This window comes from Atheta coriaria, unplaced genomic scaffold (assembly GCF_025399875.1).
Source record: "Atheta coriaria isolate IRGN ID8LTWV9N9 unplaced genomic scaffold, Caltech_Dcor_3.1 hic_scaffold_8_pilon, whole genome shotgun sequence".
NCBI classification, from domain to species: domain Eukaryota; kingdom Metazoa; phylum Arthropoda; class Insecta; order Coleoptera; family Staphylinidae; genus Dalotia; species Dalotia coriaria.
The window spans coordinates 7,920,774-7,942,377 of NW_027045450.1; the positions used below are offsets into that span (position 1 = coordinate 7,920,774).

General features: G+C 35.8%; 3 protein-coding genes and 1 long non-coding RNA gene across 10 annotated transcripts in view; 2 read left to right on the forward strand and 2 right to left on the reverse strand.

Annotated features, from left to right (window-relative positions):
- Positions 1–5,436, forward strand: part of siz (Brefeldin-resistant Arf-GEF family protein schizo) — a 41,706-nt gene extending 36,270 nt beyond the window's left edge. For 4 of the 6 annotated variants that reach the window (XM_065309408.1, XM_065309409.1, XM_065309404.1 and 1 more), the window contains exons 2-8: positions 1,301–1,561; positions 1,680–1,943; positions 2,150–3,242; positions 3,304–3,778; positions 3,848–4,042; positions 4,106–4,279; positions 4,389–5,436. In XM_065309408.1, the coding sequence (XP_065165480.1) occupies positions 1,314–1,561; positions 1,680–1,943; positions 2,150–3,242; positions 3,304–3,778; positions 3,848–4,042; positions 4,106–4,279; positions 4,389–4,651 (2,712 nt within the window). In that variant the 5' untranslated portion in view covers positions 1,301–1,313 and the 3' untranslated portion in view covers positions 4,652–5,436. Of the gene's footprint in view, positions 1–1,300; positions 1,562–1,679; positions 1,944–2,149; positions 3,243–3,303; positions 3,779–3,847; positions 4,043–4,105; positions 4,280–4,383 lie in introns of all 6 variants that reach the window. The other 2 variants (XM_065309405.1, XM_065309407.1) reach the window with 2 other exon arrangements.
- Positions 5,437–16,076: 10,640 nt separating this feature from the next.
- Positions 16,077–16,653, reverse strand: LOC135797558 (uncharacterized). The gene is made up of 3 exons (XR_010549575.1): positions 16,506–16,653; positions 16,416–16,451; positions 16,077–16,358 (listed from the first exon to the last, which is right to left on the reverse strand). It is a non-coding gene; the product is annotated as an uncharacterized lncRNA (long non-coding RNA).
- On the forward strand, positions 16,615–17,549 carry LOC135797557 (uncharacterized). The gene is made up of 4 exons (XM_065309977.1): positions 16,615–16,748; positions 16,800–16,893; positions 16,947–17,043; positions 17,097–17,549. The coding sequence occupies exons 1-4, from the start codon at positions 16,684–16,686 to the stop codon at positions 17,474–17,476; spliced, it is 636 nt and encodes a 211-aa protein (XP_065166049.1). The 5' UTR covers positions 16,615–16,683; the 3' UTR covers positions 17,477–17,549.
- A 1,262-nt stretch (positions 17,550–18,811) lies between these two features.
- Uba5 (Ubiquitin-like activating enzyme 5) lies at positions 18,812–21,520 on the reverse strand. 2 transcript variants are annotated; one of them, XM_065309975.1, is made up of 3 exons: positions 21,430–21,520; positions 20,333–20,831; positions 18,812–19,918 (listed from the first exon to the last, which is right to left on the reverse strand). In XM_065309975.1, the coding sequence occupies exons 2-3, from the start codon at positions 20,815–20,817 to the stop codon at positions 19,222–19,224; spliced, it is 1,182 nt and encodes a 393-aa protein (XP_065166047.1). In that variant the 5' UTR covers positions 20,818–20,831; positions 21,430–21,520; the 3' UTR covers positions 18,812–19,221. The 2 variants fall into 2 exon arrangements, with proteins under 2 accessions (XP_065166047.1, XP_065166046.1); XM_065309974.1 differs by lacking the exon at positions 21,430–21,520 and adding an exon at positions 20,956–21,121 and having other exon boundaries at positions 19,010–19,918.
- Positions 21,521–21,604: the final 84 nt, after the last annotated feature.

Genomic DNA, 21,604 nt, shown 5'->3' on the forward strand with positions numbered 1-21,604 from the left:
TTTTTTTTAAAGAAAAAATAAATTTAATTGCATTTACGGAAGTAAGTAGGAAATATAATAGACTTTCTTATCCTTTCACAAAAACCCTTCATGGTAATTGGGGGCGATAAATCATAGCTACTGTGCTTTATGCACTACCCAAGATGACAGTATGACACCCTTATTCTGCTAATGGTGTCACCTTCCGGTATCCACTTGTAATCCCTTGGAAACAACCCTTAAGTTGCTAAGTTGTTTAATTCATAAGTGGCATAAACCCGTCATGAGACTTTAATAGCAGTTTCTCTTTCTGTGTGCACTTTGCACTTGCAGCCTTTGCAGCCATTTTATTTCTTTTTCACTTGCAGGTAGTTTTTGAACTTTAATCGAAAGTTTTCCTACTTTTATGCTATTTTTATCAATCTCAATGTCAATGCATCCAGGTATATTTATATCCCAAAATTTCGTATTTTTATTTATATTATACCCCGAGTGCCCAGGGCATATGTTCTTATATCCCTCGTGTGGTGCATGTTCATGTGTTCATCCAAACGAAAACCTCGCTCGAGGAGCAGCTGCCGTTTGGATATTTATTTCTCACTCGGGTGTTCCTCGTTTTTTCTTTCATTACGCGCCAGTAGGAAGGTAGTGGGGTCTTTGTCGCTCGCCACTTCTTGGGTTCTCTCGGCCGGCTACTACCTGTGATTAAGGGACTCCTCAAGACTTTTAGTTTGCCAGCTGCTTTCGTTTCGGATGGTCGCGTTCACGGTTTACGATCCGCGAGATGTTTTGAACATATTTTCAAGTTGTAGTGTTGGGAGTGTGTAACAGTGCCAACTTGGGATTATTTTCTGTTGTGTAATCCACACACGTCACAATGCTCATTTGCATTTCGGGCTTCTTAGTTGGCGGCGGAGGAACTAGGTACGAAACAATTGACTAGCTAACAAACAAGACGAAACAATTGCCAACCGACGTAAACAAACAAACAAACAAAAGAGTAAATTATGACGACAGTAGATGGAAAAGTTTGAGTTTTTATTTTCTGTGAATACTGAACATTCGCGAAGGTTAAATAGAGGTCAACAGATTGGTTTTGGTGCTATTGTTAACGACCCTAAATTTTTTTACTCACCGGTTGCTGTCACCGCGCGCGCATACAAAAATCGGATGTTCATTAATAATCTTCCGACGACATTCAATTGTTTTCTGATTTCTTTTGTGAATTAAAAGAAAACAATTGTTATTATAAAACAAATAAAACAAACAACTACGTGGGTGTCAATACTAAAAGTGTCTTTTTTTTCTTCAATTGTTGCAGTTTCCCTCCGAAAATGGACCGCCCCCAAATCTCGCCGGCGATGGGCGGCACAATGCACCACATGCAGGAGCAGACCTACATCCAGGCGCCCAACTACCTCCAGACGCAGAATTACGCCACCCCTACGCCCAACCCTATGTATCCACGCACCTCCCCCAATGGATCCGGCGGAGGCGGTTATGTCTCCGTAGCGCAGCCCATGCACAAGAAGGGCTCGCTGCGTAATGGAGATATTCTCAAGCGTTCACGCGTGCAAACAACGTGAGATATTAATATATTAATATATAGATAATATTAAATAATACAATAGAGCGTAGTAATTGACTCATCATTGAGATATGTTATCTAAAATGCGAATTCTATTGTTATCATCGAATAGGTATGAGCTGTCGCAGGACATTCTCGATAAGCAGATCGAGGTGCTCGAGAGAAAGTATGGAGGCGTCAAGGCGCGCAATGCTGCGCTTACGATTCAGCGTGCGTTTCGGCGCTACACCCTGCTGAAGAAATTCGCGGCCATTACGGCGATGGCCAAGGCGGAGAAGCGCATCAGTCGGCGGATTCCCAACAATGGCGACGACGCACGTAGTAATATCGGGGAACCTGAACAGTGTGAACCGGATTATATTCGGAACTATGACAAGTGAGTTTTGGTTACCATTTTATTTTTAACTTTAAAATTTGAGTTTTTGAGGTTTTTCTGTTCAAAAACTTTAATTTTAAAGTTTAGAACGTTGTAGATGTTGGAATGAACTGTTAGGTTATCATTTGTCCAACTGTTAGTATGATTTGTTGTTCGATGTTTTTTGGTTGGTACAAGTTTGTCTTCTGTTTTTTCCCCGATTTTAGTGGTCATGAATGTGGTACAATCCGCGCGCTCCCGATGCGCTCCATGTCGTTGCGCGAACGCCGTAACGTAGACAGTATTTCCATCCCCCGTAGCCAGTCCGGCACGCCTACCGCGTGCTGGGAGAACTACGCCCCTCACATGCAAATGCCACACTACTACACCACCACGAACGCCGGCGGCGGCGACCAGTCGCTGACAAACAAACACGACCCGCACGCTCTTTCCACACTCGCCACTTCGAGTTCTTGCAGCACCCCTATCGGCGGCAGCGGCGGCCACGGTGGCGGCGCGCACAACAACGGCTACCATCGCTCTTCGCGCTCCTCGCTCAACAGCAGTGTCGGCAGCAACAGTCGCAAGGTCCCCCCTGAAGTCCCCAAGCGCACCTCCAGCATCAACACCCGCAACTCTGACCCACGCCACCTCCGATCCAATGGTTTGTCCAAGAGCACCGAGAACGGATCACTCTCCAGCGTGCAGTCGTCGGGCAGCGATAGTAGCATCTCCACCGAGCGCATTCAATGCGGGGATTATCCCGGCTCGCCGATTTGGAAGCGCAAAGGCGGCGGCCATCATCAGGAGTACGAGCAGCAGGCGCTGGAGACTAGTTTAGGCAATATCTCGAGTTCTAGTACTTCCACGTATGTCCTCGACAGGCAGGAGCAACCCCAGCCGCCAGCGGCGGCGTACAAAATATCGGAAACCGTGCGCAAGCGGCAGTACCGCGTCGGGTTGAACCTCTTCAACAAGAAGCCCGATCGAGGCATCGCCTACCTCATCCGCAGAGGCTTCCTGGAGAATACACCTTCGGGAGTTGCGAGGTTTCTCATCACACGCAAGGGATTGAGTAAACAGATGATTGGCGAGTATCTCGGCAACCTACAGAGTCCATTCTGCATGGCGGTGTTGGAAAATTTCGCCATGGAGTTGGACCTTGCTGGAATGCAGGTGGATGTTGCGTTGAGGAAGTTCCAGCAACACTTTCGAATGCCTGGCGAAGCGCAAAAGATCGAACGACTCATGGAGGTCTTTTCACAGCGCTTCTGCCAGTGTAATGTTGACATTGTCGCAAGGTTACGATCACCCGATACGGTATGTTGCCATTAATAACCTTAAAACATAACCTTATCTGATTATATTTTGTTTTTTTTAGATATTCGTGTTGGCGTTTGCTATTATCATGCTCAACACCGATTTACACACGCCGAGCATAAAGCCAGAGCGACGTATGCGCGTCGAAGACTTCATCAAGAACCTGCGCGGAATTGATGATTGCGGTGATATTGACAGCGATATGTTGAACGGAGTCTACGAACGTGTCAAGGCGAATGAATTCAAGCCGGGCTCGGATCACGTGACGCAAGTGATGAAGGTGCAGGCGACAATTGTGGGCAAGAAGCCCAATATGGCGCTGCCACATAGACGGCTAGTGTGTTACTGCCGGCTGTATGAGATCCCCGATACGAACAAGAAGGAACGACCGGGTGTACATCAACGCGAGGTGTTTCTCTTCAACGACCTGCTCGTCATCACGAAGATACTCAGCAAGAAGAAGTCGTCGGTGACGTACACGTTTAGGAATAGCTATCCGTTGGCTGGCATGGTTGTGACGTTGTTTGAGAAGCAACGTAAGTATAGTCGAGAATTGAGGTTATGTTTGTACGTGGAGCGCATTTTAATTTATTGTGATGTTGTAGATTATCCGTTTGGTATTCGTCTGTCGCAACGAGTGGATGGGAAGGCTCTGGTGACGTTCAACGCTCGCAACGAGCACGATCGATGCAAGTTTGCCGAGGATCTTAAAGAGTCGATTAGCGAAATGGACGAGATGGAGAATTTACGCATCGAAGCCGAGTTGGAGAGGCAAAAGTCTAGTCGTGGGAATAGATCTGGTGAGTTTATACTCGGAAACTTGTCGTAAAACATTGAAATAACTGAATTTTATTGTTTATTAGGAGCAGAAAATCGTGATAGTGGTGTAGCTGATGTTGAAGTGTGTCCATGTCAGTGTCCTTGCGCACAAACGCCTGGCACCGGCCCGAGTGAGAACCCCACCGAAGATGTCGTCCACGATCCGCAAATTAAACGCTCGGCGCTTAGCAATTCCCTCCTTGACATCCACGAGCAGTGTGAGTATACAAAACTTATTTTTTCAAGTAAAGTCAAATATGTTGCACTTTACTTGTTTTTATTTCTTATTTTTATTTACGTTTATTCATTATAATGACGTTAGTGCAGTTACAGGCGAGAAGGCGCAACGTCGCGGAAGTGTAGGCTCGCTGGACAGCGGCATGTCAGTGTCCTTTCAATCGACATCAGCGAGCACCTGCTCGCGATCAGACAAACTGGCTGCCGGCGGTGGTGCGGGTAAAGTCCCACCGAAGTCGGTCTACTACCAGCATTCCTTCCTCGGCGGGCTGTTCAACAAGAAGCAAGCGTCGCTAGGCAACGCGCCGCCCACCACTACTGCCGCGGCAGTGGCCAAATCCACCGAGGTTTGAGCTACCGCGCATGGGCAAACACGTGTTTTTTGTTTGTTTTAAATTTATTTATTTCATTCGTTAAAACTGCCAAACCGTCAAGCATAGTAAGTGTTCAAATCAATACATTTAACAAGATATTATAAATGAAAGAGAAAATGAAAGGAAATTAACGCATATAGAACATATATTATGATATATAAATGATAATATTTACCAAATACTATACTTACTTAAAGATGTTGTTTCGACGGAGCGTTTGATGAGGAAAATATCTTAACCAAAAAAAATGAAATGAAATTCAGTGTTACCAAATATTTAACTCGAACTTAACATACAAGAAATTTGAACCTCAGTCTTTTGTCGAGGTTAGCAATTGTCGTGGCGAATGGTTTTGTTTTATTTTTTGCTAGTACGTATAACATTGTAATGATTACCCGTTTAGGCGATTGCAAGTCGTAGATCTGTGTAAATTTCAACTTTTGCTCTCTCCGCGCGAGGATTTATAACAATAATTCTTAATGTGTGTATATTTTGCTACTTAAGTGGAGTGTAATATATTTGATTGCGAATACTTTTGTACATACCACGAAGCGAGTGTGTGGGGGGCGGCGGTGGAAGGACGAAGGAGGAGAGCGGAGGTAGCATATTCTAATTGTGACTTTGTATTTTGAGAGCAAATCAGTTTCTAGTCGAATGTAAATAAGCTAGGAGTCGCATACTACTTTTTAAAGGATAATTTAAACTTATGTACTAAGTGTTTTTTTAATAACTAATAAACAGTGAATCGTAAATATTGAATACAATGATTTTTTATTTTTATATGTACCTTTTTGAATTTGCGTTCATGTCATCTCCAAACATGTGCCCTAAATACTCCTCAAAACTGATCATTTTTATTTTATTATATAATAAATTTATAATAAATTTCATTTTTATGTCGAAAAACAACCAAACTTCCTTTTAATACAGTTAATTTTCAGTCGAAGAACAGCCTCGAACTTTTTCATTAAAATATTTTTGCACGAAAGACAGGGTCGAACTTTTTTTAACGAAATTATTACCTGTCGAACAACAGGGTCGAACTTTTTTCTTAAAATTTTTTCAGGTCGAAAGTGCGATTTAAATGGTAATTATCTCGAGAACTAAAAGGGCTAGAAAAAAAAGAACTTCATATTCTTGATTCTTGAAAAATTCTCTACAAGATGGCATCCTTATTGAAAAACGACCAAAATGGGACAAAAAATTTTTAAAGAAAAGATTTTGTTATAAAAAAGGCAAAAGATTTCTCTTTTTTATGTGCAAAATTAAAAGTTGGAATTTTTAAATTCTGATTTCGGATTCGGATAGCTTCTTAAATTTAGATTTAAATATTTAAGAGTAATATTGTTCCAACAGTAATCATTTAGGCCCTATTGACTATTTTAATATAATTCGAATAGTGACAAAACCTTACTTAGTTAGGGTGATTATTATCAAAACGGTTCGTCTTAGAACAAAATTTTATTAAGATAAAGTATGTAGAATCACATATTCTTTAATATTCGGTAATAAAAAAGTCAAATTTCCAATTTTTATTTTTAACTTAGGAAATGATGGAGAAAATATATAAACCAGTTTTATGCAGTTATATTGAAAACCATTAGAGATAAAGAAAAACGGTTTTCATATTCGTATGCAGAATTAAATTTTACATGATATAAGAGGTTTAAACTTTCTCTTATCGACACTTATGTAATAATTAAAATTGGCCAATAACTTAAAAACTAATTAAGATAACGCAACCGAACCTGGATTAATGGATTCCTGGCATTGTTTTACATCAGTATGGAAAGTTTGGGAAAAATTGGAGGAGTGGTTTTATTTGATTAGTTTTGAAATTACCACTCATTTTCCGAAATATTGATGCCATCAGAAAACTGACTGGATATCTTTCATCCCATTGGAAAACTCTATCGATTGGCGTTTTCCATTTTCTTCTAGCATTAAAAAAATTTTTGAGGTCCAAAAAGAGTCAAGTGTAACCTCTTGACTCTTTTTGAGGAGTTTTTCTAAACTTTAGAAAATGGAAAAACTAAATCTGCCATTTTATAGATCCATATCACGGCATGAAAAAAATGAAGAAAGTTTTTTACTGACTTTATTACTTTCCGAGAAAATCGTGTCGGAAAATGTTACAGGCATATGTTATATTTGAAATTTTTTAGATGTTATCTTATCTAAGATATTATACTGAGCATAAAAACGTTTTCGCTTTTTGTTTATCTCTTTTAGTTCTCGAGATAATTGATATTTAAGTCTCTATTTGAGTACACATTTTACTTAATGACATTTATAGGAAAGACCTTTAGTGTTATTAGGAGAATTGTTGTTTAAATTAGGTAATTAAGAGCCCCTCTACACAATGATGTGGTTACTTTTCAATAATTAGTTCTCATTAAAATTTTTAAATAGGGCCTAAACGGTTCATATAAACAAAAAAAGGTACTACAATAATCGATGTATTATTAAATTATCTATCACACACCAGAACCACTCTCTGCATGAGTGCAGTCTGTGGGTGTACGTGTCTAATTTCAGCTCGAAAACCAATAGTAAAATCGGTATGTAATATTCGGGTCGCAGAACATTGAGGAGGCTGAATATTTTCGCGGGTATTTCCACAAAATTTGAATTGTTCGCATTCAATTTCGGGTCGAAAATTACAAAAGTTAGCGGACTTGGAAACACAAAAAGGGCATTTTTGTGGGTTTTTCGAGGGTTAATCCGACAAATTATATACGTATATTATGCAGAATTTTAATACCTTTAATTTGGCGATAGAATGATTGCTCTACGACATCCCGTTCTCCCAGAAAATGCCATAAACCACAAAAATTATCCAATTTTAAAAACAAAAAGGGCACTTACTTGGGTTTCCCGAGGGTTAATCCCTCAAATTATAAACGTATATTATGCAGAATTTTAATACCTTTAATTTGATGATAGAATGGTTGCTCTACGTCGCCCCATTCGCCCTGAAAATGCCAAAAACCACAAAAATTATCCAATTTCAAAAACAAAAAGGGCATTTACTTGGGTTTCCTGAGGGTTAATCCCACAAATTATATACGTATATTATGCAGAATTCTAATACCTTTAATTTGGTGATAGAATGGTTGCTCTACGTCGCCCCATTCGCCCTGAAAATGCCTAAAACCACAAAAAGGGCATTTTTGTGGGTTTTCGAGGGTTAATCCTACAAATTATATACGTATATTATGCAGAATTTTAATACCTTTAATTTGGCGATAGAATTGTTGCTCTACGACATCCCGTTCGCCCAGAAAATGCCAAAAACCACAAAAATTATCCAATTTTAAAAACAAAAAGGGCATTTACTTGGGTTTCCCGAGGGTTAATCCAACAAATTATATACGTATATTATGCAGAATGTTAATACCTTTAGTTTGGTGATAGAATGGTTGCTCTACGACATCGGAAAACCCACAGAAATGCTCTTTTTGTTTCTTTCCGCTAATTTTCAATATTGTCGGCCCGAAATTGAACGCGAACAATTCAAATTTTGTCGAAATACCCGCAAAAATTTTCAGCCTCCTCAACTTTCTGGGATCCGGATAACACCAACCAATTTTACCATTAGTTTTCGACCCAAAATTGAACAGGCACATACCCACACATGCGCTCGTTCACATATGTAGTGTGTGTGGGTGTGTACTCGCGTTTAATTTCGGGTCGAAAACTAATGGAAAAATTGGTTGGTGTTATTCGGATCACAGAAATTTGAGGAGGCTGAAAATTTTCGCGGATATTTCGACATAATTTGAATTGTTCGCGTTCAATTTCGGGTCAAAAATTACAAAAGTTTGCGGACCAGGAAACACAAAAGGGGCATTTATATGGGTTTCCCGAGGGTTAATCCCACAAATTATATACGTATATTATGCAGAATTTTGGTACATTTAATTTGGTGAGATAATGGTTGCTCTACGACATCCCGTTCGCCCAGAAAATACCAAAAACCACAAAAATTTATCAATTTTGAAGAACAAAAAGGGTATTTTTATGAGTTTCCCAAGTGTTAATCCCACAAATTATATACGTACGTTATGCAGAATTTTAGTATCTTTAATTTGGTGAGAAAATGGTTGCTCTACGACATCCCGTTCGCCCAGAAAATACCAAAAACCACAAAAATTTATCAATTTTGAAGAACAAAAAGGGTATTTTTATGAGTTTCCCAAGTGTTAATCCCACAAATTATGCATGTATAGTATGAAGAATTTCTATACTTTTAATTTAGTAAAAGATTTATTGCTCTACGAAATCGCGTTTGCCCAGAAAATACCAAAAACCACAAATTTGCCAATCAAGAAAAATAAAAAGGGCATTTTTATGGATTTTCTAAGAGCTACTCCTACAAATAATATACGTATAATTTCAAAGCTTTCTCAGAATTTCTTTAATATTGCATTCAAAAATATTGTTTTCCACTACAATTAACACATAATATTTAATGCAATAAAGAGTCACAACTCACAAAAACATAATATATTTCCAGCAATAAACACATATTTATTTAATACGTTTGTTTACCATTCTTTCAACCAGGAAAACAACAATAGCTATACTAATTCCTCCAAAATAAATAGTAAACGCCACCAAAATATTCTCCACCGCAATCGGGAAATATTTCTTCCCATAAATTAATTTATCTTTTGAGAAAGTAATATTTCTTTCATAATGCTGCAACAAACCACTTTCACCAATTGCCTTTACCATTCGATTATAACGAATTTTGATTGGCAATCCACGTTGCATTAACGTTATTAAGTACAAACTAACAATAGACGAGGAAATGTACAACTTGCTTTGATGATTCTCATCCACAAATCGACGTCCCAGACTCATCGCGTAACGCATCCGTAAATTACTAGCTGCAGTGACCATATTCCGACGTTTTATTACATCTTCAGTACGATCCAAAAGTTCACTCAGTTCAATAGACTGCCATCGTGCAGTAATGATTTTACTTGCCTGGTCATTCGTAAACGAAAACAAATACTTAGACTGACGAGTACCATACACGGAATATCCACTGCTAACGATATCTTCATTTGTTTTGATTTGTTTTTGAAATGTCGGATGTAAAAGAAACGATAAAAACGTAGCTTCATACAAACTAGATAATAGAAAAGCGGGGATAATCCATGATAATATTAAAATTCGTTGAATTAAATTCCTAGGAAGTTTAACACTGCGAGCCACAGCAATCGATATCACATTCAAATAGCTCTTCGAAACTTTTTCTACAACAGCTCCATTTCCGCTGCAGCAATATTCGCCAATAATAAAATATATCAAAGCGAAGATTATTAAAGATCCAACGTATAGCTTCCACGTATATTGATCAAACACTCTTGTGATGTCAAGCCATGGCAACTGTCTTTGAGCTTTGGGGATACAGAATCGCAAATCCATGAGCAGCAATGAAATAGAAGTGTCAAAGTATCGATTCATGCCTTCCATTGAAACAACCATTCCGAACATCATGTCAGCTTCTCGTCGTTGAAGACCAGCAAACATGCAACATGTGATTTCTCCGTTTAAAAACTCTCCCCAACTTGTGTAGTTGTGATTTACATACACAAGAGTAAAATTCATTTTCTCTGCAATTAATTCTATGTACTTTGGTTCCAGGCCTTTGTACACCGGACTTCTTATGTTTATTATATATGGTTCGATGTTTGTAGTTGTTAATACTGTGAAGGGACATCCATAAAACTGTTTATATTCTCTTTTATAAACGTTTATTATTTGTTTTCTATTGAAATTTATCTTTTTTGTGTTGTTTAAGTTGCAGTTGTTGGATGCTAGATTATTTTGAACGTATGGTTGCATATTTTTATCGAAAATTATTAGACGATGTGCATATGCATGCCATGCAGCTGCTGCAACCGCATTGATATCAACCATATCAATTTCAGTTGATGAAAGATAAAAAATTAAATACTTAGCATTGTAATTAAAATTACGATATTTATACCAGTTTTGAAAGAATGTGTTTGCTTCCAATACATTGCTGATTAATAAAATGACGATTTCTATTAGCAATGCTGCATTGATTGTCACCAGTGTACTAATGTCGTAAATTAACACCTCATGCGTGTGCAAATCTAGTTGATTTAAGATATCGTCTGTGGTTGTCTGTTCAGAGTTTGAATAAGCCAGGAGGGTTGTTTTGTTGACCGCACCAAGTATGTCCATTAAAGTTTTGATGTGATTTTGTGATTCCATATTTGAATCGGAATGTTTACTAGAACCATGCATTCAATATAAACACGTAGAGTGTAATAAATCGAATTATGCCTACGCATGTTTCAGCAGCGTGATAAATTATAGGGTTTCGATGTTTTCCTTAGTGTCATTACTCAAGACTTCAACTGAAGGCGCAGGATATATAAAAAATTATTTACCTATAGAGATATTATCGACGTGCATGTTTTGAATGGTTTCAGAATATTTTCTGTGCTTTTAAAATGTTTATTTTTATTTTTATGTTAATCCATTAAAGAATTCATCAACGAAAGAAGTAATAATGGCAAAATTAATAAGAATAACTGTTTGTAATATGTAGTAGGTGCAAATCCAACCCACCCCAACCTTAGTATTCCCCTTCTGCTCATGTGTACATAAATGGATTCCTAATAGGAATTTCCTAGACTACTTAGCCTACTGCACTCAGTCCAGAGAAGAAAACCTGGGTGGGGGATAAGTAGAGATCAGGAGACTTGCGGTTTTCCTGCAAGTGGAAATAGCGGGAAGAATAGGAGGAAAAAGGAGAAAATCCAAGTGAATTTAAAAAGACAAGAAGTTTTTCTTCAATATTTAACAATTTTCGTCAATACCTTGAAAAATATGCTGAATATTATTAGACGAATTTATCGTTGTTTCGTTGTTTGCAATAAATAAATGTGAATTACCTTACTTCCAAATTCATTTACGTTATTGCAAGCAACATAAGTACCGTTTTTTATATTTGCATTTTAATCGTGAAACGAAAATGCGTGCATGTTATTACGAGTAACCTTTTATGTTATAATATGTTTGCCAATATAGAAACATTGCAATATATTTGTTTTAATATAATAAATATTATCGTAATAAATGTATGTATCACAACACAAACTAACTCCAAAACACTAAATATAATTTGGTATATTACCTATATTCTGTCAGTCATTCACTTCACTTAGTCAAAAATGGACATCTTCATCAATAATATTACAACGTCTGTCTCCTTGCATCTCTTAATAAACACAATAATACAAACCAACCTCCCACAAATAAATTGCTTCACAGTTCTTGATAATCGCTCTGATTTATCGGTGTCAGCATCTCCAACTATTACAAAGTTTGTTATCAATCCGCCTCCTGAAACCGTCGTCAGTGGTTGCCATGGTTTAATTCTATATGATCCACTTACTTCCGGCAATTCTGAACTTCTTATTACATATTATCTGGATTTTTTCAATTATAACATCACCAGTATTATAATTCTAAATAAAGATACAATGAAATCATACAACTCCACTTTTATATTTGCGAGAAATGCTGTTTTTCTTAAACAAAACGATGAATATTTCGATGTTATAGTTTTAAACGATTGGGATATGATAAATCCCGTGGTGATTAATAAATGGAACATAAAAACCAATCAATTTATCCATAATGAATTGCATTTTTATGATTTGAAGAACAGATTTAAGTCAAAAGCATTACTGCGAACAGTTGTATATAATTATGAACCATTTGTTGAGAGGAATTCAAATAGTAAGTTAAAGTCTACTTTACCAAAAAACTAAAAAAAAAAACAGGAAAATGTTTTTAATATTTATTTCAGACGTGACAATTGGTAGCGATTACAACATTTTAGTTGAATTCGCAAGAGTTTGGAAGATGAAAATTGCTGAACAGAATTCGGAGGTTCCACAAGCAGTAGTCTGTGGCCAACCTTTCTATCCGGGCAGTATCGGTTCATCCTTGCAACCAACTGATATCATTATGATGAAATTTATGGTTCCAAAACCAAGGTTTATTAAATTACACTGAATTACAATTAATTTTACACTGAAAACAAAGTATTTTTATAATTACTCATTTATAGAATATTTGTACACTGGTCGCAATTGTTTAATGTCCTACCACTGGAATTATGGATGTCTGTAATTGTATCCTTTGTATTTGCAGCCTTCTATTTCTGGTTTCAATACATAATTCACTAGTAACACATAAAAAAAATCAAGTTTAGTGAACACTTATTAAATATATCATTTTTAGTGATCAACCGAAACTTAAAACTCTTTCAATCGTTGGATTATTTTTTTCACAAGGTGTGAATGATATTGAATTGCAAACTCGTGTTCAATCTCGTACCATATTTGGTTTGGTAATAATGCTGACTACATTATATGCTGCGTTGTTTGGTTCTGGAATAGTTCAGAATTTAATTTCTTCAAGGTAAAATTATTAATACTTTACTCTAATGTGATAATTATTTATACTTTTAGTTTTGAAAATGTTATTCGAACCTGGGAAGATTTGGATAAGTCAGGACTAGTAATTAGATGTTTTCATTCTTATCATAGAACCGCAGATCTTTCAGTAATTTTCAATATATATATATATTAAAAATTATAACAATTAATATTTCCGAATAAATTTTAGGACTACAAAAGTAATGTGCTTTCACGTTGTAACACTAGCGGAGTATACATCCCTGAAGATATTGAAGCAATGATGGTTGGTGAATCACCAGCAAGATGTAAGTTATAGAATTATAATGAACTAGCTTTAACCCGCGTCTTCGCTCGCGAATATCTAAAATAATGAAGTTGCTTCCGTACGCGTCTGTAGTCACAGAAGAAGTAACAATGAAGTAGAATGGCGGGAAGTTTAAAATGACTGAAAGTATAGTCTATGGAAGTATAGTGTACCGTCTCCATAGTGTAGTCAATTGAATTTGATGTTGACGTAGCTGTCGGTAATACAGTGTGATAATACAGTGTGATGGTACTATAGTACTTAGGTTTGAGCTTCATTGCTGGAATGCTAGATGGCGTTAAAGTAGTCAAATAGCCAGATGCAGGTATTATTGGCTAAACAATTTCTTTATTTTATTTAAAAAATACTTTTTTTATTAAATAAAAAGTAGCCTATAACCGGGGACCACTAAGAATATGTGTACAAATTTTCATGATGATCGGTTAAGTAGTTTTTGCGTAAAAGTGTAACAAACATCAGGACTTTTGCATTTATAATATTAGTAGGGATAACAATAAATTTGTACGTTATGATTGCAGTTGTATTGGGATTCCAAGTTTTCTTACTTCGGTCACCAAATGTTACAATTGTTAATCTAGAAGCTGGTGTAAACTACCTTGGATTGCACTTTGGGGACCCTGATACTCTTTATCTTGCTCCCTATGTAAACGACTTTATAATACGGTGTAAGGAAGTTGGTTTGTATGTGAAATGGGAGTGGGAGGTTTATATGGAGAAGTATAATATGAGTTTTTTGTTGGAATATTGGGATCGCAGTGTCCAGAAAACAAATGTTATAGAACTAAATCCAGAACATCTTAAAGGGGCATTTTGTATTTGGGTTTGCTGCCTAGTTGTCTCTGTTTTGATATTTTGGATTGAACTAGTACAAGTTCACTTCCAAACATATTTCATATAATGAACATATTTTGTTATACAATGGTTGGTACTATCATATTTGGTCGCCACTTTATATGCAACAAATGTTTAGAAGTGATATTTAAACTAAATCTTAATTATTGTATAAATTATAAACGCCCACTGGATTACTTGTTACCAATATATTATTACACGAGATAATGTATGTGTTTCTGTGTAAATTATTTTATTTTAAGCTTCAATCAGTTTTTCCCGCAACTTTTAACTATCTGGTTGATTCTCGTATAACGTAATGTATACTAAATCGAAATTAATATAAGTTTTTGATGTTTTCCTCAGTGTCATTTCTTAAGACTTTAACTGAAGGCGCAAATTGCAATAAAAATTAATTTCCTATAAAAATATTATCGACAGGCAGATTTTGCAACCTCTATTTTGGGCGTTTTCAAGTGTTTTCTTCTATTTTTATGTTTGACTATTAAAGAATACGTCAAGGAGGAAAGAAATCAGCAATAAAAAAGGCAACTAGACTTCCTTCGCAATTCTCTTTCAACTACTAAACGTAGCTGAATTAGAAAATAGGCAAAACAGGCTGGTTTCGAAAATATTTAATTGATGTGGCACTTACATGATGAAACCCCATTGTAATCGTCGATAGAAAGGATAAACCTTACGGGTTTCACTGAAACTTTTACTACTCTGCGACATGTTTCGCCACACTGTGGCATCATCAGGCAGATGAATATTCATCTAAAAGTTTCAGTGAAACCCGTTTATCCTTTCTATCGACGATCGAAAATATTTCCCAAATAGTCAAAATAATTTCAACGGTTTCATCAATGTTTATCATTAGATGTACTCATTTCTAGTTTTGTTGTTTGCAATAAGTAATTAATGGCCACTTCAGAGAATCAACCTACTTCCAAATTCATTTACGTTATTAAAAGCAACATAAGTAATGTTTTTTTTTATATTTGCACCTTAATCATGGTACAAAAAAGCATGCTAGTTATTATTCTGTAATATTATTATATGTTTGCCAATACAGAATCATCGCAATATATTTGTTTAAACATAATAAAAGCTCTCGTAATAGCTGTGTGTATCACAACACAAACTAGCGCCAAAAAAGTGGATATAATTTAGTGTCAGTCATTCGTCACACTTTATCAAAAATGGACATTTCCATCAATAATGTAACAACGTCTGTCTCCTTGCATCTTTTAATAAACACAATAATACAAACCAATCTCCCACAAATAAATTGCTTCACGATACTTGATAAACACTCAGATTTACCATTATCAGTATCTCCAGCAATTACAAAGTTTGTTATCAACCCACCTCAAACCATCGTCCGTGGTTGCAATGGTTTAATTCTATATGATCCCATTATATCCGGCTACGCAAGACTTCTCCTATTCTATTCTTTCGCCTTTTTCAATCGAAACATGACCAGCATTATAATACTCAATAAAGATACATTTAAATCATACAACGCCTCCAATTTATTTGCGAGAAATGCTGTTTTTCTCCAACAAAACGATGATCATTTCGATGTTATAGTTTTAAACGATTGGGATATGATAAATCCCGTGGTGATAAATAAATGGAACATAAAAAACAACCAATTCATTCATAAAAAATTGCATTTTTATGATTTGAAGAACAGATTTAAGTCAAAAGCGATGCTGCGAACAGTTGTATATAATTATGAACCATTTGTTTCAATGGATTCAAATAGTAAGTTTCATTCACTTTATTCAAAAAACACCAATCAAAGCAAATACTAATTTTAAAGATCTTTTAAGACAAAACAATTGGTAGTGATTACAATATTTTAGTGGAATTCGCCAGAGTTTGGGAAATGAAACTTGAGGAACAAGACGGGGATAGTCCACAAGCCATATTATGTGGAGCACCTTTTCAGGAGGGCAGTATTGATGTAGCCCTTCAACCAACTGATATCATTGCAATGATATTTATGGTTCCAAAACCAAGGTCAAAAAGAATCACCAATTTTACACTGAAAACAAAATATTTTTATTCCTACTCATTTATAGAATATTTGTGCACTGGTCACAATTGTTTAATGTCCTGCCACTGGAATTATGGATGTCTGTAATTGTATCCTTTGTATTTGCTGCCTTTTATTTCTGGTTTCAATACATACTTGAATAGTAACACATAAAAAAAATCAAGTCAAGTAAACACTTATTACATATACCATTTTTAGTGATCAACCGAAACTTAAAACTCTTTCAATCGTTGGATTATTTTTTTCACAAGGTGTGAATGATACTGAATTGCAAACTCGTGTTCGATCTCGTACCATATTTGGTTTGGTAATAATGCTGACTACATTATATGCTGCGTTGTTTGGTTCTGGAATAGTTGAGAATTTAATTGCTTCAAGGTAAAATTTAAATTTTTTTTTAATTTAAAATTTTATTTTTTTTATTTTTAGTTTAGAAAATCATATTCGAACTTGGAAAGATTTGGATGAGTCGGGACTAGTAATCAGATGTTATAATTCTTATAAACAAGCGGTAAATTATAAGGTAATTAACTTATTCAATAAATATATTAACAATTATTACAAGTAATATTCTAGGACTATAAAAGTAATGTGCTTTCACGTTGTAACACCAGCGGAGTATACAGGGCTAAAGATATTGAAGCAATGATGGTTGGTGAAACTCCTGCAAGATGTAAGTTATGAAATTTTAATGAATAACAATCAATTAGTTCATTATAATTTTAGTTGTAATTGCATTAGAACCTTTTCGACGTCGGTCACCAAATGTTACAATTGTTAATCTGGTTGCTGCTGTTGAATACATGGGATTGCAATTTGCCGATCCTGATACTCTTTATCTCGCCCCCAATATAAACGACTTCGCTATACGAACCAAAGAAGTTGGATTGTATGTGAAATGGGAGTGGGAAGTTTATATGAAGAGGTACAATATGAGTTTCTTGTTGGCATTTTGGGATCGCAGTGTCCCAAAAACAAATGTCATAGAACTAAATCCAGAACATCTTAAAGGTGCATTTGGTATTTGGGTTTGCTGCATAATTATTTCTACTTTAATATTTTGGATTGAACTATTACAAATTCACTTCCAAACATATTTCGTTTAATAAACACGCGTAATATCGTTAGTTTTATAATAAAATTGTTTGGCATTGATCACATTTCGTCGTAAAATACAATTTATTCAAATATATGAGTGATGTCTATAGGCAACTTAATATACACCAAACATTTAGAAGTGTTGTTTAAACAAAATTCTCCATTATTGCATAAATTACAAACACCCACTGGGTTACTTTGTTACCAATATATTATTACACAAGATAATGTGCTTGTTTCCGTGTACATTGTTTTATTTCGAGCTACAATCAGTTTTCCCCACTACTTGTACCCATCTGGTTGATTTGCGCTCTCAACCTGCATTACTCACGCACTGTTCATAGCGTGTTATCGCGCTATCAGTGCCAGTTTATAAGTGCGCCAAGTGACAATACTCCGTAAACAACGATGCGCTTCAACGATAAAGAACTCAAGCAGTTGGCGGCCAAGCGCGCGACCGTCCAGGGCACATTACACTACATGAAACCACAAGGAGGCGACTGGTCAGACTGGTACCAAACGTCCGGATACAAGGAGCGCATCTTCAAGCTGGTCCACAATTTCCTCTTCTATTATCGTGTCACCGATCTAGAAGACCCACTCGGTGTGTTTGTTCTAGAACAAATGGAAGTCGCGTACGAATCGCCTGGACCAGCAGCGTTCGCGTTTTCGCTCACATCGAACGATGGCAAACACGTTTTCACCTGCAGATGCCAGGAAGACCTAAATAAATGGGTAGCAGCATTAAAAGTGGCTTCTTACACTCATTGGAAGTCACAGTATGAAGTCCTACAGTGTAAATTGGCTAAATTAAAAGGAATTACATGGAGTAGTCCATACAGTATGCATAGTAGTCAAATTAGTCAACATAATCAACAAAAACTCAGACAAATTCAACAACAAACTCAAGTACAGCCTGAGAATAAAAATAGCAGCACTTTTTATCAATTTCCTGTGTTGGGGCTGGCGAACAATGACAGTAATGATGTAGATGTGATAAGTAGAAGGATGAGCAAGTCAACGTTTTATAGCCAATCACATGTGACAGCCACAAGTACAACTAGTGCTAGAACTACAACTAAGATTTATGATCATCACTCAACTAATAATCAACATCAGCAGCAAATTGTGCAGAGCAGATCAAATGTACCTGTTGAAAATCTCATTGATCTGTAGCTTTATATTTCAAAAGTAAGGTTAAATTGATTTGTTTTATAAATCATGGTTTTAAGCACTAATTAGGAGATTGCATTAGTATTATTGAGAAAATGGTGAAATTTAATATATTTTGGGATTGTTTGAAGAGAATATCTGGTTGCATAATGAAAATTATCAAAATGGCGTCGATTTTAAAGCATTTTTTTGAATATTTTCAAGTTTTTAGCATTTTTGTGCAAATTCTGTGAATTTTCTAATAACTAAACACTAGTTATTGGTTTATTTCTTATCTAAAAGCACTTTATCTTCTCATATCCACTATAAAACAAACTTTACTGCAGTGTGAAATGTGATCGTTCACTTAAAACCAAAGTCAATAAGAGTTAGTATTCGTAAAATATATATTCCGCAACTATAAGACATCCAAATGACAAACTAAACAATAACATATGATGACAACCCACTAGACTTGTAAAAAATTGCAACAGAGAGTAGTTTTTACACATAATCAGAGTCTAAACAGTTTGTAAACTAAATTTCGTGTGAATTTTGATGTTGAGTTATTTATAAAATATTTATTTTTTTAATAACAAGCTTAAATACTTTTCATCTTCGCCATTAGGTCCTCCAATGATTCGGATTCTTCATTTTCCGGTCCACCTCCACCTCCAACTGTTTCCTGCGTTGTATCAACATTATAAGCGAACGAAATACCTTCAGCAACATCTAATTTCTCCTCTTTAACAACACTCTCATCAACTAATGAAATTCCCCAGTCGTTATCTTCATGCACAGGCGCTTCTTCGGGTTTTACTTCAATTGTTTTTGATTTTATCGCTTCTGCTTTCAGTTTCTGTTGCTTGACACAATGACTATCACCGCAAGTTACGTTGGGTTTGAGTTGCATCGTTGGGAAGAAATCAGTTAATGCTGAATAACCCAAATAATGCGAAACCGTTCCGAATTTAAGAAGATATTTGAGCGCGTTTTGCACTAAAAGTCCAGCGACAATTCCCATTGTAGTTGGAAGACTCGCAGCGCATACACCTTCACGTTTCAGAGTACGTTCATCGATTTCTGAAGCGACTACCAAGGGAGGCACACAGGCAAAACAGGCGGTTTCACCAGGGCAGATGTATTGGATGTGGCCGGAGACTGCATTTTCAGCTACACCGGACTCAAACCAGGTGAGGTCATGTTCGTTACACGCGGTGTTTACTGCTAGACGCGCTTCATAGTTGTCCACACAGCAAAGGACTAAGTCAAGGGGTTTTCCATCGATGCCACCTTCACTAAAATGGTTAAAAATATTCAAAATTAGGAAAATTTATGAAATATAAAAGAAAAAAATAGAAAAATTTGTAATAAAAGACATTTAACGCGGAATTTTGTGTAAAAATCACCAAAAATACACAAAAAAGACAAAATTGCGCATTTTCAAAACTTTTTGTAAGTAAAATTTGTATTTTTACATCAAAAACGTAACTTTTATAGAGTTTTGAAGCAAAAAAATTCTTTGATGCAGAAATAAACAAGAAAAACAGACATTTTCCGATTATTAATTCAAAAAAATCATAAAAATGGACAAAATTTCAGTTATTTTAACAAAAATCAACAATTTTAGAACATTTTACAATGTTTTTTCTTATTAAAATGTTGATACTGTTAGAATACTCAATATTTAAACAAAATTAAATAATACTCACGTGAGTTGTTTGCAGAAATGATCATAATTCTCCAACAAAGTAATATTATAATTATGTGCTTCAATAATAACATCAGGATTGATGTGAGTCAATGACAAAGAAGCAGCTTGCACCTTCGTCATGCCCGCTTGATGCGGCTGATAGAATAACCGGTTCATATTCGCCAATTCCACTGTGTCATAATCAAACAAAATCAGTTTACCAATACCACATCTGGTTAACATTTCTGCAGTGACACTTCCAACTCCCCCAACGCCCACAACTCCAACGGAATAATCGCGAATTTTCTCATAGTTATCAACAATACCCATTCTTTTCAGTGCCATCAGTCTACTGTATGGATTTGTGTCCACTACAACATCAGACATTGGTTTTAAATCAGCTCTGCTTGGAGTTGCTTTAGTTTTTGACTCCATATTGCTGAAATTTTCATCGATTTGCTTCATTTTTTCCATTATAGCCTCAAGACGACTATCATCCATCATAAACTTAATAGAAACTGAAAATTTTTAAGAGATTATTATTAAATATTTGATGAATTTGAATTATTTTCAAGTGAACAGCTGTTGATTATCAATTGTTTCATTAAATTTAATGAAAGAATGGAATATAATGTGACTTACTGTGTGTAAAAATACCTGTAAGATATTTTTCTTACAAGTATTAACAGTTAATATTTATTATTAATTAATTAATTTAAGAATTTTCGCACTGGGAATGTAAGATGTGAAATGCAGTGAAATGTAAATGTTATGCTGAGCTGTCAGTGTCACACTAGAAAAATGTTGGGTTATGTATGTGGAAGTTGAAAGATAAAGCTATGTTTGGACAAACTAAACACGTAAATCAGTACTGTTAGCACGCAACCATCTTTACATTTCTGACCTCAGTAATTTTGATTTGACCAATCAGAATTAAGCATAAATATAAAACGTACGTTTTAATTGGTTGAAATATTAAATATGAAGTAAAACTGTTTCACACTTTAAATTTATTAAACTACCTAAATCTAAACTAAACTAAACTAAACTAAATTAAAAGTTTCAAATCTAGTGATGTATCATCATTACATATGTAACCTCAAAATAATCTCGTACTTCATCGTAAAAACTCGTTAGTCCAGCCCAATTCCGTCCAGTTTGCACGTGTGAGCTTGTTATGTATGTATTACAAGGCCACTGGCAGCAGGACCAGCAGGAGTAATGTTGTGTTGCACATTGCCTAGTAGCGGTAACAGATGATCGTGTTTACAATCGCGCGCGTTTCGTAAAT